Here is a 21561-nt window from a genome sequence, read left to right as displayed (position 1 = left end):
TAAATCTCTGGCGGATCGGCTGGGTCCCTGGCTTGAGGCGCAGCTGCAGCTCGACTATATCGGTGCAGCCGGGGGTCGAGTTGGAGAAGACGTCCCTGTACTCTGACAGCATGGTCCAGACCTCCTTCTTGAGCAAGGGGTCCTTGCGCAGGAACTCGTTGTCTTCCATCTCAAGGGCCTCCCACAACTCTTGCATGTCTGGGGGCTCAGCAGGCTCTTGGAACGAGTGGAGACTCGGGGGAGGCTGATCAGAAACCTCTAAAATGTCAGGCTTGACCAGCTCCCCTGCCACTGGGAGGCCAGCGTCCAGCAGAAGGGGCGTCTCCCCTTCATTCACCACCAGTACTCGAAACACAGTGGCGGATCCAGGCCTGTGGGCATACAGGCCTTCTGGGATGACAAGATCCTCCCCAAACCTCTGTTCTGGGGCAGCTAGTTGGATGGCATCCTTGGTGCGGTGGCCTACTAGCTCAACAGGGACCGCCATGACACCGCGGCCAGGCAAGACCACTCGCTTGGCCGTGCGCAGTTGGGGTGGCTGGCCGTCAGTTGGAGTGACAGCGCTTAGCCTATACGTAGCTGGGGTGGGGCCAGCTTCGGCTCCGGGACCCACCGGCCGCGACTTGACGGGCTCGGCCTCGGGAGGGGCTGACGTGTCGGAGCCAGGTGTGGCTCCGAGGGCGTCCGGCCACGATTTGACGGGCTCGGCGCTGGGAGAGGCCAAAGTGCTGGGTCCAGCCTGGGCTCCGTGGGCGTCCGGCCGCGACTTGACGGGCTCGGCGCTAGGAGAGGCCGAGGCAGCGGAGCCATGCATGGTTCCGGAGGCGGCCGGCCACGACTTGACGGGCACGGCGCCGGGAGAGGCTGATTCCTGGGAGGTGAGGGTGGCTCCAGGTACATCAGACCGCGACTTGACGGGTCTGGACTCGGGCTTGGCTGGTGGACTGGCTGGAGGTCCCAGGTAGAGGGGGCCAGGTGGACACGGCTGGCCGTTGATAAAGGTGTCGGCGGAGAAGATTGGTTCTGGAGGGCTGGCAATCTCAGGGAACGTTGTTGGCAGGTTCTCCCGCGGCACCTTGGGCACTGGGGGCAACCCCATGGCTAGTAGGTTGGTCCCCCTATGGGCGTTGAGCGCAGCATCCACCCAGTGCGTGCCTTTCTCGACCACACGCGGCTGCTCTGGCAGCGGGCCTGGCAGAGGCCCCTCATAACTCAACTCTCTCGGCTGTCTCCCGGTCAACGGGGACGCCACGGAGTGGGATAAACTCCCCACGCACCCACAAGCAAGGTGGTTGCATGTCGAAACAGAGCCTAGTTCCGAACTCCTTGAGAAAATACCCTCCTAAGTTCAGAGGGTGTGAGAGGTTCCGGACCACAGTCACGTGGTAAAGATGGAGTATAAGAGTGTGTGAGACTGCCATATATAATTCTTTCAATTTTCCTATTACCTGGAGGGGTTGGCCTTCCTCGTTAGCAGTCAGGATTTGGGTGTTGTCCGGAATCAACATGCGTTGCACGCCCATTGCGTGCATGAGGTGTTCAGAAATTACAGCAGACCCTGGTACACGGTTGCCAGAATCGATCATGGCATCAACCTGTACATGCTGGGCAGGGTCAGGAGTAGGAAACCTCACCCTGATATGGCAGGGGAAGTGGAGGTCCTGCCCTTGAGACAAGGGGGCCTCCCGTTCGGCTGGGGTTGGCAGAAACTTCGGTGGTGGCCGAACCGCAGCTATGGTGGTATCGCTTACCATGGTGGCTTAGACTGTAGCTTCGAATCACTAGAGCTTATTAATTATCACTGGGTCAACAATTTTATATTTATTTTTATCACTTGGTTGACATTTATACACACTTATGTGTTGTTATCACTAGGAGCTCTAGGTGTGATTCTGGAAGCACTGGCAGCAGGGAATGTCCGTCCTGCAAGGTTCAGAGGGGTGACGGCGGTAGGGAATGACCCGTCCTACAGCGCCGCTGGTTCGAATCCCGAAAATGGCGGCAGGGAATGGCCCGTCCTACAGCGCCTCGGGTTCGAATCCTGGAGGGCAGCGGCAGGGAATGTCCCGTCCTGCCGTGCCTGTGGCTCAAAATCTGCTATCTGTCGCAGTGGTAGGGCTTACTTGTGTGCTGAAGCTTCGCAGCCACACATTGCCTTCTCAAGGAGACCAGCACCCAGCTGTCTGTCTCGTAGGTTTGGCCTGGGTGTCCTGGGGCTTGTCCCAGCTACACTGGCCAATTTAGACTCAGTTCTGTAGCCGTCTGAGCTAAATTATCCGATTACCGTGGCTGCGCACCTAGCGCTACTCCTACACGGTACGGAAAAAGCGTCTTAACTGGCGCTTTTAGCAGGCTAAATCTGCTTGCCGTAGGCCAGAGGCCCACATATTGCGTTCAAAATGATGGAAATTCGACCTAAAAAGGCCGTCTCGCGGGTCAGTTGGCTTCTCAGTTGGCGGCTGATTGTCCCCTTACTTGCCAAAGGGTCCAATCAGAGGTAGAATAGGCTAGTTTCTGTAAGGCTCGATTGAAACACGCTGACACCAAGTTCTGGTAAGCCGAGCGTTCTCGGCCCACGGGGTAACGAGTTCGAGTTCAACGAGCCCTAGCCTTGAATTATTCTACCAAAATAAACTAGCAGGATTTAGTCATACAGAAATTATATATTTAACTGAATAATATTTACAAGCAATGTTTACTATATATATACAACAGATTATAACAATGGTTAGGTTTGAAGGGGGTGTGGGACGCTAGGGCTTAGCTCCCGGCGGTAGACAGGCTGTGGGGGCAGCGGTGGTAAAAGGGGAGGCAGCCCCTCCCGGTTATATAAGCGCATGAGGGACGCGTGATAGTTGCATGTTTGAGTCCCCTCCCCACATTTAGGCAGGCCAGTTTGACCGCTAGATAGCGGGGTCAACATCGGTCATGAGATAGATGGTGATATAATAAGATTAGTGCAGTGGGTTTGTTATCATAAGTCACAGCGTAGCAACTCTGTAAACTGCCTGTCCGTCTGGTTGTCGTATTACCACAATTGCACTTGGAAGGGGATTGAAACACCCTACTTAAAAGCATATTAGCAAGTATTAGCATATATAATTACTAGCGGCTTCGCCTCTAGCCTCTAGGGGCTTTGCCCCAAGAGGTTTAATCAAACCAATTTTTCGTATTTTAGATTTAAAAGAAAAATAAAATAAAAAAATTTTTTTTGGGGGGGAGGGTAGTTGACCCTACTATTTTAATTTTAGTTTAAAAAAGAATTTTTTTTTCTTGGGGGGTTATTTTTCATTTTTTGGGGGGGTTGGGGGTGTCCCACCCCCAAGAAAATAGTTATAAACCTTCCCGGGACCTATGAGAAGCTACCCTGTAAAGGAGAACCCGATCGGTTTAGCGGTTAGCGAGATCCTTTGCTACAAACAGACAGACAGACAAACAGACAGACAGACATCGTTCTACTTTGTATTATAGATATAGTTGCTACTCTTCTAAGTTGTACCTAACTGCTATTATGCTACTAATTGTGAGAGCTATCTGCTACGGTTCGACCCTCATTATAGAAAAATCTTAGCACACTCAAAATATAAATACTTGATATCTTTGTGACGTAACAAAAATCCATCTCTTTTTTAGGGGTTTCCTTTCCCACCTCCCTTCTCATCCTTCGATTTTTGTTACGTCACAAAGATTAAAAGTTAGACACAATTACTAGGTTCAATTTTTTAACCCACAAAATTTATCCTTTATCTTGTTGAGTAATTAAAAAGCGAGAAGATATCTCGTAGTAAAACTAATTGTTCTATAAATAACTCTGAATCATTCTTAATAATGATATCTTATTTTTACACAGTCATTATAACTATCCAGAGATCTAAAGGGATAAGACAATGGCCCCTTTAAATTGATACACATCCTCAATGATGATACACAAAATTACCCCTTCTGTAATGGTGGTTAAAACGTTTGAACACTTAATCAAAATTCACTAAAGTCCCCATAGTTGTAAAGCCAACGAATAAGAAATTAGACTTTGGGGACTAGTGTAATAAACAGCCCATTGTCCCCTCTCTCTCTCTGATATTTATCTCAACTAATTTAGAGACTATAGTCAAAATCATAAATAAAAATACTTAGGTTTATAGGTTAACACACTGTAAGTATCAAAGAAGCTTGTTGTAGTGCCTATAAAAAATGACGTCATAATGGCCTACCATTTAAAATTAAAATGTATACTGGTAATCTAGTCTGTGTATTGGCCTATCATTGGTCATTTGTATTGTATGACGTCAATTTTTTTTATAGGTAAGTTTATCTATAAGATGACTTTATTTCTAACTTTTACCATTTATCTAAATTTAAAAAAGACTATTTCGTACCAAAAAATATATTTCTTCAATATTAGGTTTTTATTAACTTAATTAGAATGTAATTTGAGCTATTATCTTAAAAGATCATTTCTAATTGTTCTGATAGAGATATGAATTTAAAAAGCTTCTAAGGAAGCGTAGATACTCTATTATATAGTTTACTTGAATAATTATTTAGAGCATCGTATTATAGACACTATTCTGCGGCTATAAAAAACACAAATTTTAAGATTAAAACCAGTTTGTTAGCCCCGAGTGGGTAACAAAACTGGTATTGATAATATAATCTTTATTTTATACTTGATTGAAATTGGCTGTAATTCGATGGTATACATCATTTTTCAGTATGGTTTTGAAGCCATACTGGATTAGCTATTCTAATCTAATAACATGTTAACTTACATTATTGCATTGCTATAACAGTAGAAAACTTATGAGTATACAATTTAATCCCAATTAAATAGACTTCAACATAAAAGTAAGCTATGGTACTTATATATTACATCATCCTTGTTAAAATGAATTATTATGAAATAGAAATAACCTTTCGCTTAGAAAATTAATGATCTATCAATGACGTTTTGAGAAATTATATCTTATAGTCATTTTTTTGTACAGTATCCATCCAAATTTTTAACAAACACTAAATAAATCATATTGGTTCAGAAACCTCAAAAAACATTTGAAGAGTAAAATTGAAAGCTTATGCTTAAAAATTACTAATGATCAGATCAAGAGCGTCATTATTTTATGCTAATTTATCAAAAAAATATATTTCAATGGCAAAAAGGTTGCGTAGACCAAATTTTTAGGTTCCAATTAAGCTTCATCTTTTTTATCTTTTTTAAAAAAAAATTCACATTCCAATTTATATCTGTTCGTTAAAACGTCTATTTATATAAAAACTTTTTAGCTTTACTTTTATAGCATTCTTGTTAACTAATAGTAAATTTCCAAAAGCCCGGGTATTGCCTAAAAACCAATTATCACAGATAATAACTAGGAGCGTGCGGTAGGGAGGGTGTCAATATACCCTAGAAATTGTAACTTGCAATCACCTTTTTTCATATTAGATAATGGGTTCGAATCTCGGTCCAACAACATAAGCTTTCTACATTAATAAAAAAAGAATAATGGGAAGTGCCATGGCTCAAAAACAGGCGCAACTTATTACCATTCACTATCAGAGAATTCTAACGTAATTCGTGCAATCGTTGGTTGTCTGTAAGAGTTTTAGTAGCAAGGTATGGTTCGAAGAACTACTGAAAAAGTCCTAATTGTATATCCTACCCTCTAATGTTTACTTGTTACTTGTTACAGCCTTCTGGAAAATTTCAGTGCATGTCAATTTTGAAAATTTAAAAATTCACATCATGAACAGAGCAGCCAAACAGACATATGGAAAAAGTAGATACTCATTGTTCAGTGAAATCTTAATCCAAATTTGCAAGCCTTATATTGCAGCGGAGAATAGTAATTTCTCTTACGAAAATTTATTTTTTCTATAACGAAATAGACGGACAGATGGACAAAGTGAATTAAAGGATAGACTTGATTCTTAATGATCAGAGGATTCTTCTCAAAACATTTCTGACGTCTATCTTTGTAGAAAATCTTAAGAAGTAAAAAGTTACAACTCCAAGGAATGTATGTGTATCTAATCAGAGCACTAAAGGAATAAGACAATGACTTTACATTGATGTCATCCCAAATGATGTTCCACAAAATTACCCTTGTATATTAAAATTAGTAATTGAAACGTTTGATCACTCAACTTAATAAACCAACCAATTAAAATTCACGAAAGTCTTCAAAGTTGTTAAGCCAAAAAATAAGAAAACGTTATAAAACTTTGTAATAAACCACCCATTGTCCCTCTCTCTCTGGTATCTAATCTTAATCTTTTAATACCATCGTTAGGTAAGCAATAAAACATATTTTACAAAAGAATGATATAATAGACAACATATTCTAGTTCCCAGGGCGATAACGTCCTATAATAATCTTTATTTCACACAAAAGAAATAAAAAAAAAGTATGAAGTTTTTTAAGGAATATGCCTTTTGGCGGATATGTGAATCGGTCCAGCGATTTTTAGAGGTTCAAATAACTAGTTTTCTTGACCAACATTATTGCAGCATAAGAATAAACTGAAAAACGAAAAGCCCCTTTTTTTTCTCACGAGATTAAAATATATTTCATGAATGTATCTATTGTGGGGTACACATTTACAGCAAAATAGATTAAAACCTACCAAGGACTAATATAAAACTTTTATAAAATTTTGGACTTTTCGGTCCAGCCACTTTAACATTTCTGCATAATAAACAAATCAAATAATTTTACTGAATAAGTGAGAGAAAAAAGAAATATGTTTTTTTAAATATATTTCTCTATTGATGAAAATGTGATTTTCTTGGCTGCTATTTAAGATACAAGGCTGAAACTTCTTGTCAACATTCCCATCATTATGGAGCATAATTAATTTTAAAACATCCATGTCGGTCTGACTGCTTTTTTAGCAGGTTTATAACTATTTTTATATTGTTCACAGTTTCCCCCGCTATTTTAAAACCTTTAACAGAAAGTGAGAAGTTGTTATAAAAGATAGTTCTCTATTTCACCACTCTATTGTCGTATGAAAATAAAACATATTTTATCATTTAAAGGCTTTGCGAAGATTAACGACGGGCAACAAGTTAATTGTTAAACTTTAACAAGAAAACTTTTTTCCGTAAGAGTAGAGAAAATTAGACTAAAACTTGTCTGGGGTAAAGTTAAAGCTTCTTAAAGATGAGGACCAAATCGGTTGAATAGACAAACATCAATTTATATATTATTACTTGCATCTTACACCACTTTCATTTTCTCTTTTAAAGAGAAACACTCAGCGAGCTAATAATAACGAGTCACTCTTTTACCCATTCCCCCCTCCTACTGGGTGAACGAACTGATAAGTTCCATATCAGCAAGCTAAATTGACGACTATTTTCCCCAGCCCTGTCTTATATCCACGTATATTCTACATCTATTCAAACAATCTACTTTTTTAGTAGTTGAATGTTTGTAAATGTGATGCTCTTTAATTATATTTTGGTACTATTTAGTAGCGGTTCTTTTCCCTTGTCCATATAAATAACTTAAAATATTCTATTGCAATTAATTAAGTTTAAATTTCAGCATTTATTTTGTTAAATATATATATACAAAGATAAAGAGAAAAAGAGGGTTAAGCAATCAGCGTGATAGAAAGAAAGACATTTGGCTTATAGAGATGCTTCGCAACAAAGGCAAGGATGACAACATCCATATGTAGCGAAGCTTAAAAATTATAGATTGACATCGGGAATCGATCTAGCACCCTAATTCATGGGCAAATCTTGAGGAGACTTAGTTGAAATGTGTAAGATGTATAATTATTTAATCCCTAAAAATTTCAGCTGTCTATCTTGAATATGAGTTGAGAAAATCATGTTTCCTTATAGCGTTACGGACTGACTGACTGATAGACTGGCGGACAGACAAAGTGAATTTTCGAGAAGATTCGCAACAAAAAAACAATTACCTGAGCTATGACTTGCTGGAGGGAAAATGAAAGGAGTATTATCACAAGTTGCACATAATTTTCTAACTTCATTCCAGTTACACACTGAAAAATGATTTAATTTTCATAAAAGCTTGAATTCTGTTAGAGAAGGATCTCGATGAATCAATAAGGCTCTCTTTTACAGTGAAGATTCTTATATGTCGTGGAAAGGTTTATAACTAAAGTTATAACTGTATCACCAATTTCGCCAAAAAATTCTCCCCCCCCCCCCAAAAAAAAACCCAACATTTTTCCTTTACCTTTTTGAAACTAAAATTGAAAGAAAAGGGTTGACTCTTCCCATTCCTGTAAGTGTCCCGAGAGGCCTCGAGGGGCGTAGCCTCTAGTATAATTTAAAGAGGATTAAAGAAATCACCGATATTTTTAGTAAACTCACATCCAAAAAAGAGACTTTAAGAGAAGCTTGGATAAAATAAGCAATTTGTATTATGTTTCGATAAGCTATGAGCATTCGAATGGTATGCATACATGGTAGTTAAAAATACTCAATAGCTAATTTAATAAATCATAATACTTTGTTTTGATTTCAGCAAAAAAATTGCATATTTTCAGCATATAGAAAATTACCTATATTTTTGGTATTTTTTAATCATTTCAATATTCTTAAGAGCTTTTTAATAAAACATATAAGCTACTATTCACCAGAGAGAGAGGGGACAATGGCCTGTTTATTACACTAGTCCCCAAAGTTATGAAATGACGTTTTCTTATTCGTTGGCAAAACTATTTAGGGGACTTAAGTGAATTTGATTGGTTGTTTTAGTGTTCAAACGTTTCAACCACTATTTTTTTTTATCTATAGAAGGTATGATTTTATATCATCATTGAGGATGTACATCACTTTATCTGCTATTGTCTTATCTCTTTAGATCCCTGACTATTCACGGCCAGCCTATGGCTAAACTGAAGCAACACGTATTGAAATGTCATGAGAGACTAACAGAGTAATTTGTTAAAGTGTCAATATGGCAAATGTCAACCTGGTTGCAGCCCAGCCACACCTTCATTTTTGGGCGGTGTGGCCACATTGTAGCAGAATTTTTTATGACCCAATTTTTTAGTTGAAAAATGTAAAATATATTAATTTCTGCGGTTGACTATGATAGGGCAATGACATGGCCAATATTCAGGCACAGCAAGAGTATACACATTACTGTATGGCCTAAGTATGCGACAACTAAATATAAAATCAGTCTATACTCTTCTCATAGAAGTCTAAGAGTTTGGGCGATGGGGGAGGGAGGAGTCAAGGGGTGTTTAGCCACCCAAACTTCAAAACCTGTCATTAAATTTTTAAAGATACATCATATTTTCCTTCTCACAACTTTGAAACCATTCATTTTACCCCACTTAAAAAAAAGCTTAAACGTCTTTGATTCTTGGTATCTTAAAACAAAATTTTAGCTTTTATAAGAAATTTATTTAGATTTTGTCTTTAGAGAATAATAAAATAACATAAAACTAATAAAATAAGACAGTAAGCCTTTGACCATGGGCACAAAATTTGCTGTATTATTTCTTTTATAAAACTTACTCGATTTGAAGAAAATAAAGAAGCTCAGCTGATATAAATGCACTGAAAAAAATCATGTTGATTTGAAGGGACATCAGTTTCTAGGCTGGGGCTAATACAGAAGGAAATTAATATTTTAGTTTCTAAGTGAGATATTAGCCAGGGATCTAAAGGTATAAGACAATGGTGCAAAATTGATGTGAATCCTCAATGATGATTCAAAAAGTATCTCCTTCTGTAAATTACAATTAGTGGTGGAAACGTTTGAATACTTAACTTAATGAACCAACAAATCAAAACTTAATGAATCTCCCAAAGTTTTGAATCAACAAATAAGAAAACGTTATTATTAACGTTGGGGACTAGTGTAATAAACAGACCAATGTCCCCACAACTGGATATTAATCAGGGGACGTCAGAACAATGGAAGCCGAAATAATCTATACCCCAATTTTTTTGCTAATCATATTAATGAAATTAAATCTAATTATCATCCATTGTCCTATCTTTATATCCCTGAATATTATTATTATTACATTTTTATTACGTTTCTTGTTTGAACTTAAATTAAATTTTTCAATGTTTTTGTGAACGCAAAATGGAATTTGTCTTTAAGCATCAGTGGTGTGCAGAAGGGGGCTGTATTCGACCTGTCCCTGTTTAATTTTTCAGAGCCCTTGGCGAGTCACTGTGCACGCCACTGATTAGTATGTATAAACGATAATTAAGGTTGATTTTTTAGCTTTTGATTTTTAATTGTCTACATTATAGAAGCTTTTTTTTGAGGGGGGTAAATTGAGGGGTTTAAAAGGTATAGTGGGATAATCATTTTTTTTAATTTGAAGGTGATAAAATTAGGGATTTAAAGTTTTAGGAAGGTTGACATCCCTTTACCTATATGATTACTTAAAGGAAGCCTGCAAGAAATACCACGCTTTAACTGCTGAAAGACTGCCACAAGTAGAGCAAATACTCCAAATTTAAAGCCTTCAGCTTCTATAACAAAAAAGTTCTAGGCATTTAAAATGACATTTTATGTACAATGAAAATTTTGAAAGAATTGCAATACTCATGTTGAAAACTTTGAAATTAAACTACGTGGCCTAGAAACAAAATTATAAGCTTATTTTTGCCATAAATTTAGGTTTCCAGTAACTAATTATATTTTTACAATAAAAATACCCATTTTATAGTCAAAATCATTAAAAAAAAATAAGTTTTACTTGCGTTGTACCGAATGTACTGTAGCCAATCAGAAGGCTGAATCAGCTTAACAACCAATAACAGCTAAGCTTGTATTAGTTTACCCCTTTGTTTCCGCTATGATTTTCGTTTAAAAATGCAATTTAAATCGAATTTTTTTCATAGATTTTGACTATGAAATGTGGTGTTTTTATTGTAAAAATGTAATCGGTTACAGGCAATCTAAGTTTCTGACAAAGATAAGGTTATAATTTTGTGTCTAGGCGACGTAATTTAATATTGTTTTTTCTTTTTTGAGAATTGGAAATCTTTCAAAAATTCCATTGTACATAAAATGCTATTTTGAAATGCCTAGAACTTTTTTGTTATTGAAGCTTAAGGCTTTAAATTTTGGGTATTGGGTCTTCTTGTGGCAGTCTTTCAGCAGTTAAAGCGTGTTATTTCTTGCAGGCTTCCTTTAAAGGCATATCTAATTTTTTATGTGATGTACCTTATTTTTTTGTCTATATAGTAAACATTTATAATTAATTTTTAGACTCTGTATACAATATAAGAACGGAATAAATACAATTCTTTAAAGAGATTGAACTTAACTTCTTAAGTAAGGGATAAAAAGACTTTTAAGAAAGCAGTAAATTTGAATATGTTTCCAGTATGACTTCGAACCTGATTAATATCCTCTGGATTAGAACCAGTTCTGAGCCATATTGAAAAATCGTGTAAAGCGTCGTATTACAGAAATTTTCCACGAATATTAAAATAAAAATCATAAGTTTATCACCTATTTTGTTAGCCCGTGCCATCAACTGCTTTGAGCTATCAATCTTATAATTTTTCATTTTAATAGCCGACGCGATAAATAACTATTATTGATCTTTACAATTATTTTGTAGGAGCGATTTGTTGCAAGAAAGTGTAAATAATAGATATAGGGCTGTTGCGCATCTAAATTACAAAAATATTTAGCAAAAGTTTAGAATTGTTGTAATAATCTTTGCGGCCAAATAAATTTTGCATTTCTGACAAGCTTAAGTTTCTACATTTTGTTAACTGCAGAAAAACTACCCTATAATCTGAGAGGGATATTTCATATAAAAAAAAACATTTAACCTCCAATTTTTCAGTCAGTGAAATATGGTAAATGAATATTGAAAATATATACAAAATGTATTGTTTTTGGAAGGCTATTAAGTGCTGAATAATAGTTAAAGAAATATTAATTGGATTAAAATCATCTAATAATTTTTTCAAATCACATTAAATTCAGATTTAGTTCTCTGACTTCATAATTACTTGCTGTGCTCCTTCTTAAATCATTATTCTTGTTTTTTTTCAGTGGTGCATTATTGTTATAGTTATTTAGCAAGTAATTTTAACTACACATTTAATTCACAGATTTGTACGGTTTGTAAAGATTGGAAGCTACTTTATAACATAGTTTAGCTCGTACATCAAATAGTTACTAAAAGATTGAGTTTCAGAATATAGATTTTAAGTGAGCTAAATTCAGCAAAAAATATGAATTTACTGTTTTAGTGCTTTACCTAATACTTGAATAAACCTCCAAAACCCCTCCCCCTCTTACTTTCAATTTAAAAAACTCATGATTATCTCTCTTGTGGGGACCTATCCCTACGGGACACTATCTCTACAGGCCTCTGCTAACCCTTATTCATCAAAACCTAACCTAAATTAGCCTAAAAATACCTTTTTTTGGGGTCCATATGCGAAATCGCAATATTAATTTACTAATCCTAACAAAATATTAAAACTTCTGTATAAAACTTTATTGACTGTCCTTCATACTAAACAATATGCTAAAGATACATACACTTTTGTAATAATGTTATATAAATCTTGGAATTGCAATTTGGCGACCAGTAATTTTACTGTCAAAATAGTTTAAAATGAGATACCTTCAGAGGGCTTTTAATCTTGAAGCAAAATCAGAAATAAAAAGGACTGTAAATCCTCCAATAAAAATATCATAGTACATTTCAAAAATATAAAATTTAAATTGGAGAAATAATGTTTTAACCTATACATACAATTCATATAATAAAATGTTATTTAAAAGAATTAAGTTGGTTTACAAAGTAAGTGTTAATTTAAAGAGGACTATTCTTTTTCGAATTGTAAAGATTTTTTAGACTGCGATAATTATATTAGATCTATTGCAGTTCCTGGTAAAATGCTCCCGGTAACGATTTCCTCAAAAAAATATATAAACTATAAAGACTGCTAGTTGCCAAACGGCTGAACATACATGCCGTGCCCGCACACCATTTTAAGTGACATAAGAAGGCCTATAAATAATATAGAATAGCCAAGATCCAATGATACTGGGTCACCTCCGGGTTCCAGGGACAAATGTAATCCTTTATCACTACTTCACAGGACTACAATCTCTCACCAATGTCTCCTTTCCAGATCAGCGACGCATTAATCCCTGTTTGACAAGTATATCTAACCTTAGAATGGTGGTATTATTTTACACCGATCCTAAACCCAAATACACTTAAGAGATAGTCTTTTGTTTATAAGCCTTATTCCGAAAATGGTACTAAGACATTACTGATAACTTTATACTGTTATTTAGTCTAAGAATTTTTTATTCCTAGGTAACTAACTTTGCCAACACTTTTGGACTGAAAGTATCTACTGTGATTACTAGAGTCATGCGAACATGACTACAATATTCCGTTCTGCTGCCTGTATCCCCGTGAGGCGTGAAGTTCTTTGTTAGGTACCTTTGTCAGGTAAGAAAATCACTAGGCTAGCTCCGAACCAATCTTCCAGAGTATTAGCAAAGTAAAACTACCTTTAAGACGTGAACTTATTCAGAGTTCTAATCCGAAAATGTTAAATTGTCCGAATAGATAACGATCTCCAACTTTCCTGGACTTCAGAAGCTTGGGGAGGATCCGGTTGTTAGTATCGGCCGTCAGATAGCAAGCTATAATCAACCGTTGGTAGCCGAGCCACCACCGTATCTCCCTGTGTTATTCCTATTTAGCCCCGTAGTGACTTGCGACTTATGGAGGTACCGCGCTATAGGAGTTCTCTTCAGAACAAAACTTGGAGATAACTATCCGTCCGGATGCCTAAGCTTTTAGGCCCTAAGAAGGCCTTACCCTTAAATTTATCTCAATTGACCAACATCAAAATGATATTCTACAATTTATTTAACAAAGTATTATGAATTTTATCTAACAAAACTTTTTATTTTTTAGGTGTGTTTTAAATGAAAAATCCTAAGTTTGAGCCGCCAGGACCCTCCAGAAAATTCCAAAGCAAGAGAAGGGAGTCTTCCCTTAAATTTTAGAATTTTTAAAAAGAGTCAGTGTGATATAGTAATTCCGTATAACGACTGACTGTTTCTCTCTTCCAGGTTTACTTTTATAGGCCTGAAGCCTAAGGAGAAAAGAGAGACAAAAAGGATGATTTTGATTTTTATGCTGATTTTTATGTTTTATCAGGAATTGGCGACCTAATTTTTAAGATTTTGCATTTAAAAGTGTGTGTATATCTCAACTAAATTACAATATTCATTTCATAAATTAGCAAGATCACATTTTATTTTATTTTACATCAAGAATACATTAAACTATTGGTTTCAAATTAGTTTTTCTAGTAATGTTTTTTCAATGTCCTCTTTAATTTTTACAAATTTTCATTCTTTTAATTTAGTTTTTTTATCACGAAACCTCTAATTTTATGATTCTTGTGTTGTTTTACTAATATTAATATTTACTGACAATATTTGCTAATAATTTTTTAGCTGTACTATGACCATTCTATTAAAAGGGTTATTGTCTCTAACATTACGTTTTAGGGTCTTCGTTTTATAAATCTTATTTCCCCATTTTAATAAATAGGTCTTTATACATGCTTTTTTACTTAAAAATTATGTTAAATTGTTTTAAATTTGTCTAATTTTGATAATATTTTTATAGTCTTTTATTTTCATTAGAATAAATACATAATTTAAAGTATGGATTGGATTTTTCCCCAGTAAAGCTACTCTACAAGTTATTCATAGAATCGGTTTAAGGGAAAAAGACGATCCATGTACCCCCCTCAAAAAGAAAAGCTCGATTATAACACGTTTCAGGAGGCTAAAAATGACCCGTGTTTCATACAGCCTTGTTTTTTGAGGTGTTTTAAATTATAGGATATCTTTCGTTTATTATTTTAATGATTTTTTTGTGTTTTTGTACAAAAAGGATTTCTAAATACTATATTTACTATATTATTAAAGTTTTTATTTCATAAACATAGAGAGACCAAAAATACTTATACCGATGGCTAAATGTCGTCTTATCTCACATATTTCGCGAATGCCGCGTACACTCCAGAGTACGCCATATTGAATAACCATGCCGCTTTTAGTCTACTTTACGGTGGCTTCACGCTGAAATTTCTTATTTTTCTAAAAAGGGAAAAATACAGTGAAAATTCACCTTTCATAGGTTAAAAATATGAAAAAAGCATGTGTAAATGCATAAATTAAGGCTAGGTGGTAATTTCAATATATTTTCCCTTCGAATTAGCCTTCGGTGATAAGTTTTTTGTTTTGTCGAATGAGGAATCAATTCTTCATGATGATATTATTAAAAGTGATTCCTATTTTTCAGATTTTTCGATTATTTTGTGTCATCTGTCAGGCATTATGTTAAATGAAGTTGCCATGGGGAGATTATACTCGGTCCTGGCCGAGTATAATCTCACCATGCAACAATTTAATGCCCTAAACATTTATACCAGCGGTAAGCTGGTAGAAATGCTAGGGCAGCCAGGCAGGGATAAGGAGCAGGACCGGCTGTTTCTGCAGGTAAATATTCTTTTTTATTGTTCCGGCACTGATCCTTAATCCTGTTTTTTCCACGGAGACTTTTTTACTATAATAGATAATGTTTTATCAAATAAATATTTCAATCACAATAATGTATTCCCTTAATATTATTAATTTTATATTTATTAGAATCAGTTTCTGTTTTTGGTTTAGTTTTCTTCTTTTATTTGCTGATTTTAATAAACATAAAATGTTATTACATTAATTACAATATTTTCGGTCATTATTACTTAGTTTCAACGTAAATCATTTTTTATCAGTTTTCTTTAAAATCTCTTTATTTCATAATTTAGAAGTGTATAATATTTAGTCCCCCTATTGCAGTAGATAAATATCTTTTTCGGACTAAATTTTATACGTATTTTTTAAAGAAGCTTTTTTCATTTTCATAGTCATATAAAATTTCAAACATCCCTGCATCATGCTTATCGCATAACAATTGTTTTGTGTTTGAATTTTATATTTTATTTATTTTATTCTGTTTTAATTATTCTTTTTTGATAAATAAATGATTTTCCTTTTTTCAGGACGTGCTGTATAAGCTAGAGCAGGCCGGGCTTGACATGATAAGCCCTGCGGACCCCGTGTCCGGCGACGTCCTCATTGCCACCCTGACTCTGATCTCTCTGTTAATTCTCCTGCTTGCTGTTAAATTCCGTAAGTACATAATAGTTCGTTTTATTCGATTTTGACCGATTTTTTAATATATTTTAACTTTACTACTTTATTTGCTGAAAGTAAAATACTCAAACAATTTAGCCTCTTTTTATTTGTGTATTTTTCAATCAGTTTACCATATTTTAAATTATTGGTCAAAGGAACCGTCTGATCAATGTCACCCTGTTCCACTTATATTATCAACATAAGAGCAGCTAGCAGTGACAAAAAGGTATCATTGATCAGATATTTCCCTGAATATATTATATATACTATCGTATTTTATTATTTTAGTCAACTTAATTATAGAGTAGTTTTCTCCCTTTTTTAGCTTTAGGTTTTTTGTGGTTTTTAGCCAGCATTAGCTTTTTCGTGTTATCTTACTTTAAAATTTTATAAATTTTCCCTTTTAAAGGTAGAAAATTTTGCTTTGGATTTCTATTACAAGTAAGTTTTGCTTTAGGTTTTTGGTTATGAATAAATTTTGCTTTGGGTTTTGAGTAAGAATAAATTTTGTTTTGGGTTTTGATTAAAAATAAATTTTGTTTGGGGTTTTTGGTGTAAAAATAAAATCCTTTTTTGCGTTTTTGTTTCCAGTGGTTGATTTTCATTACATTTGATTTTGTAGTCGTTTGATGGTCCTTTTTGTTGGAATCTTCCTGGTCTCATATATTTTTGTCTTGTGGTAATCAGGATTATTGTGGAACATATTGAGTTTTTTGTCTATCATTTGTTGTTGAGCCCAGTCCAGTTGGTGTCTGTTGAGGCGTTTTGTAATTCTTATCAGTTTGCTTATGGTTTTTCTGTTTCCTGGTAGAAAAGACATGGGTTCAATATCTATGTCGTACACAGGGGTTTTTAGAAACCAATTTATGAAGAAACGCCCGTCCCGTCTGGCTTCATTTTCCAAGAAGGTCCATTTATGGTCCCCAACTACATTATATTGTCGTCTTAGTATTAGAGCAACTTCTGACATTTTTCTGCAATCTTTGTAGCTTCCTAAAAAGTTATGTGTACACAAAATCTTGTCTTGGTTAAAGTCTAGATAGGGGATATCGGTTGTTCTAAGATATTTTAGTTGTTCATGGTATTTTTCATTCCATAGTAGGAAAGGATCTTCAACCTCCGCGGCTGTTACAGGTAGTTGGCTAACGCTGTCCATAGGGGTTGGTTGGTCCATTGTACACGCCATGCTTGGTTGGTTGACCTGTTGGGTTGGTTGAGGGGCATTAGCTATGTCCTTGTCTATTTCAGCAAAGATGTCGTCTAACATTTCGCTATAGGCAGGGAGATCCTGAAAAGTGAGGTTTAATTCCGTTTCTATGGTTTCTTCCAGGCTTGGTGCTGATGGTTGTAGCGTATTCGCAGAATTTGCTGGGGCATCGTTACAGTCAATGCCAAGAACGCTTTTGACTATGGTTTTTCGATAGTAGTTTAGGTCTTGACCGCCAAAGTTGAGTGGTTCTCCCCTGATCAAGGCAACCGCCGTTTTACAGACGTAAAGGCCACAGTCCGTTAGGTTTGTTTGTTGTGGCGCATCATTGACGATACTAACGGTCACAGGCGTGTTTAGAATTTTTTCTTCTACAAAAATGTGGTGTAGTTTTTGCAGACTTTCAACAATGCTTTTTCTATGATCTGCTAGGTCCCATTGAAGAAGCGAATCATAGTATTCTATTAAATTGCTTGATTTGTAAACTACGACGAAAGCCCAATGGTTTCCCCTTAGGTGAAGGGGAATTAGGACTACTTCTCGATTTAACATGGTATTTAGTTGTCCGTCATATATTTGGTTTAGTTCCTCTCGGCTGTTGCTTTTTAGAAATTCGCCAAAGTAGGTATGTAGAATAGAGACATTTTCAAGATGACCAAGTTCTTCCACTAGAAAGGCAAATATTACTTCCCCTCCCATCCATTGATTAGGACACAAGGTTATCATTTCAGATGGGGTAATTGGACGTCTGTATTTTGGGGTATAAACGGTCAAATTCCTCTCAACCAATTGCATTAGTTCTCTGGATGGGAAATCTATATGTTCAGCTGATAACATCAGCTTCCTTAAGGCTTCGGTTAGGACAGATTGGTATTGTCCCTCGGGATAGGTTTCATATTGCCCAATATAATTATTTACCCCTTCAATTGGAGCTGTCCTTCCTGAAAAATTATCAGCCATTGTCAATCCTCTCAATTGTCCACCTGAGCGTGGCTGGGATAGGCGGGAATGCCCTGACAAATACAGGTGGTAGAACCACCCTGAGCGGTGACGCTGTATTTGCGGGACTTTACAGCCGCGGCTAATAACTTCTCGTCTTTAGGAAATGCACACTCTGATTGTTTATTCTAAAAATATTTAAAAATCATTAAAGATTCTGTATCCTTTCCTTTATCCCGGATTAATTTAGCCTTTTTTGATTAAGAACAGGAAAATTATTAATTAGTGATTGGGATGTATCAAAATTGTTTAAAAATTTAGTTAAAAATGGAGAGATAAGCATTGGTTTTTGAGGTATCAGGTGGTAATTTATCATGTATGACTTATTAAAATTATTTCGTAATGGAAAAACTGTGGTTTACCTTAAAAATTGTTCTTCTACAAAACTATTTCTATTCGAGTTATAATCAATAAAAGTTAAGCATGATTCCAGATAGATGTGTCCAGCCTCAAGTCTTAATTGTAACTGATTTAAATTAAATTTGAATTATTCTTTTATATTTTTTAGAACAATATGGAGGTTTTTTTTATATGTTTTTACAATTAAGCAAAATTAGATTTTGTGACATAATAATGTTAAAAATTTGTGTGTCGTAGTTTTTTGTAAAACAGTCCTTTTCGTTTTAAATGTCTAGTTATTGTCTTTTGGTCTTTTTTGGAATTTTAATGGTTTTTTCGGTTATCCTGGTAGTTTCTGGTACTGTGTGGCTGTTGTACAAGTTTCCTAGTTTGTCGGTCTAAAAGTATATATATATAGGTACCTAAAAATAAAATTATTAGTAAGGTAATTAGATGTATGTTTTTTCCTGGATCTTTCAATGACATTAATTAAGATTTCAAAGGATTTTATTTATTTTTGTTAGAAAAAATTTTTTAATGCACACCGGTGGCCGGCCTTTCAAACGGCTGGCCTCTGGAGGTTAACGAGCTCATATTCAGCATGCCTAATTTCTTGTTCTTTGCAACAACAACATTTTGCCAAATTTTTTGCGTCATTTTTTGTGCAAGGGAACCATCTGAATTCTCCTTCGTTACTAATGAAATAATTACTAAAGCATGTAACAATGACTATGAGCACGTTAAAACCTCCAAAGGAAATCCAAACGAAAATTGCCCACCAGTGCTGCATTATAAAATCGTAAATTACTCCTAAAATATCATTGAAAGATCCGGTTTTTCCAAAATGTTTGTTAATAATGTCCGGCGTCATAATAAAGCTAGCGATAGGATTTCCTTCGTGTTGGTAAATTTCACAGGTAGTGTTGCAGGCATAAGTTAGGTCCTCTATTAATTCTGTGTGTGCGTCTGCTGAGAACGTAAAGGTATAGTCACAACTTTTCACTACATCCTTTATGCATTTATTGTCCTCTACTCTTATATGTCTCCCTAGGCAATATACAGAGTGATGATGGATTAGTGTTTTGTCACAAAGGAGCTCTGGGGGGAAGGTAGATGAAAAAATCGACCTTTCTCGCAAAGCCCATTGTGGCACACCACCAAACCACACCGCTTTGTATTTGTATCCATAATGTTTATCAGTATTAAAGGCCCATAAATAATCATCATGGTACAGCATGCTTACTATAGGTTTATCAGCAGCTACTAAATCCACGCATTCTCGTAGTAAGGTGGGATCAATCACTTTAGGTTGATCCCCCAATGGGATAATATTAATTAGATAATTTGATATTAGGTCTATTTCTTCCATGATACGGCGGTATATTCTTTGTCTCAAAGGTGTTTTGGTCCCTTTTAAGATGTCATAGATTTTTTGGATTCTAATGCTTAAGTCAAATTCCTGTAACTTTAAGGTTTTTCTAAAATTGATTTTGGAATAGAGGGGTGTAAATCCACTATTTGGTATAGATTCTAGTGTATTGTGAATTTTTTCGCTATTGTGTGTTAATCTTGCTAGAATTTCAGTTAAAGTGTCATATTTTGTTTCCAATCTTATTAATCTTTGTTTAGTTTCAGGAGTTTGTACTAAGCTTTTGACTTTTTTAATTTCATCATAAGCTAGATTAATTTGAGACAGAACTTCTTCGGATGTTCTGAAGTCTGAGTAATCAGGTTCGTTATCATCTTCGTCATTGTCTCCATTTTCAGATTGTTCTGACCTATCGTTATTATTTTGATCTCCATTATTATTATTTTGTCCTCCATTGTTATTGTTTTGTCCTCCATTGTTATTGTTTTGTCCTCCATTGTTATTTTCTTGTCCTCCATTGTTATTTTCTTGGGATGATCCAGCATTGACTGGAGGTGTTTCATTGTTTGTTGGAGGTGCTTCACTATTACCAGGAGGTACTGCGCTCGCTCCTGATTGTCCTCCATTGTTAGCTGGAGGTGTTTCGGAGCTTGATCCTGCCGGTGGTGCAGGATTTTCAGAAGATGAGGGAGTTTCATTCTCCACTTTTGGTCCGCTGAGTGGTAAATTATTGCCTTCAAGTATTTGTCGTTTTAGAATACGATTTTGCTTCTTTAAATCCCTATTTTTCCCCATAGTTCTCTTGAATAGGCCTCTAAGATAGCGGTTTTTTAATGTTTTTGATTTTAACATTGAATTAATGGAGATTATACTATTTTGCAATGCAATTTTTTCAGCAACAAGTTTTAGTTCTTTATTTTTTGCCACTGCTTTGTCATTTTGCAGAGTTTTTTCCATTTCAATCCCTTCATTGATGTATGAAGTAGCAGATTGAAGTTGTTCTTTTAATTCTGAAATTTCTTGTGACAATTTCTCTCTTATTTGTAAGATGTTTTTCCCATAATCTTTTTGAGCATTTTCTTTTTCTAGTGTTAGATCTTTGATAGTTTTTTGGCAGTCTTCCAATTTATTTTCTAATAAACCCCTTTTTATTTCTATTTCTTTTATTTCTTTATTTAGCCAGTTTACTTTATCATCTTTAAACCTATCTTTTTGGAATATTAAGGTATCTAATTGATTTTGAATTGTAGTTTTTTCGTTACTGGCTTTATTTCTTTCTAATTCTAGTCTATTTATTTCTTTTTGCAAAGCAAGTATATTTTGATTTAATTCTTGGAGATTCTTTTCTAGAGTATTTGTCCTTTTTTCGCAATTCTCTAACCTTATTGTTAGTAGTTCTTTATCGTTGTTAACCTTTTTGTTGTCTATTGTTAGTGATG

At 35.5% G+C, this 21561-nt stretch overlaps 1 protein-coding gene across 6 annotated transcripts in view; it reads right to left on the bottom strand.

The window, feature by feature from the left end:
• Positions 1–21561, bottom strand: part of LOC145311750 (uncharacterized) — a 71118-nt gene that overhangs the window by 43509 nt on the left and 6048 nt on the right. For all 6 annotated transcript variants that reach the window (XM_080150730.1, XM_080150738.1, XM_080150745.1 and 3 more), the window contains exon 2: positions 7933–8016. In XM_080150730.1, the coding sequence (XP_080006856.1) occupies positions 7933–8016 (84 nt within the window). The remainder of the gene's footprint in view (positions 1–7932; positions 8017–21561) is intronic.

The sequence above is a fragment of the Acartia tonsa genome, chromosome 1 (assembly GCF_053477335.1).
Source record: "Acartia tonsa isolate MP-2025a chromosome 1, ASM5347733v1, whole genome shotgun sequence".
Classification (NCBI taxonomy): Eukaryota; Metazoa; Arthropoda; class Copepoda; order Calanoida; family Acartiidae; genus Acartia; species Acartia tonsa.
The sequence above is the reverse complement of the archived record's forward strand: the minus strand, read 5'-3'. Positions and strand labels throughout refer to the sequence as shown.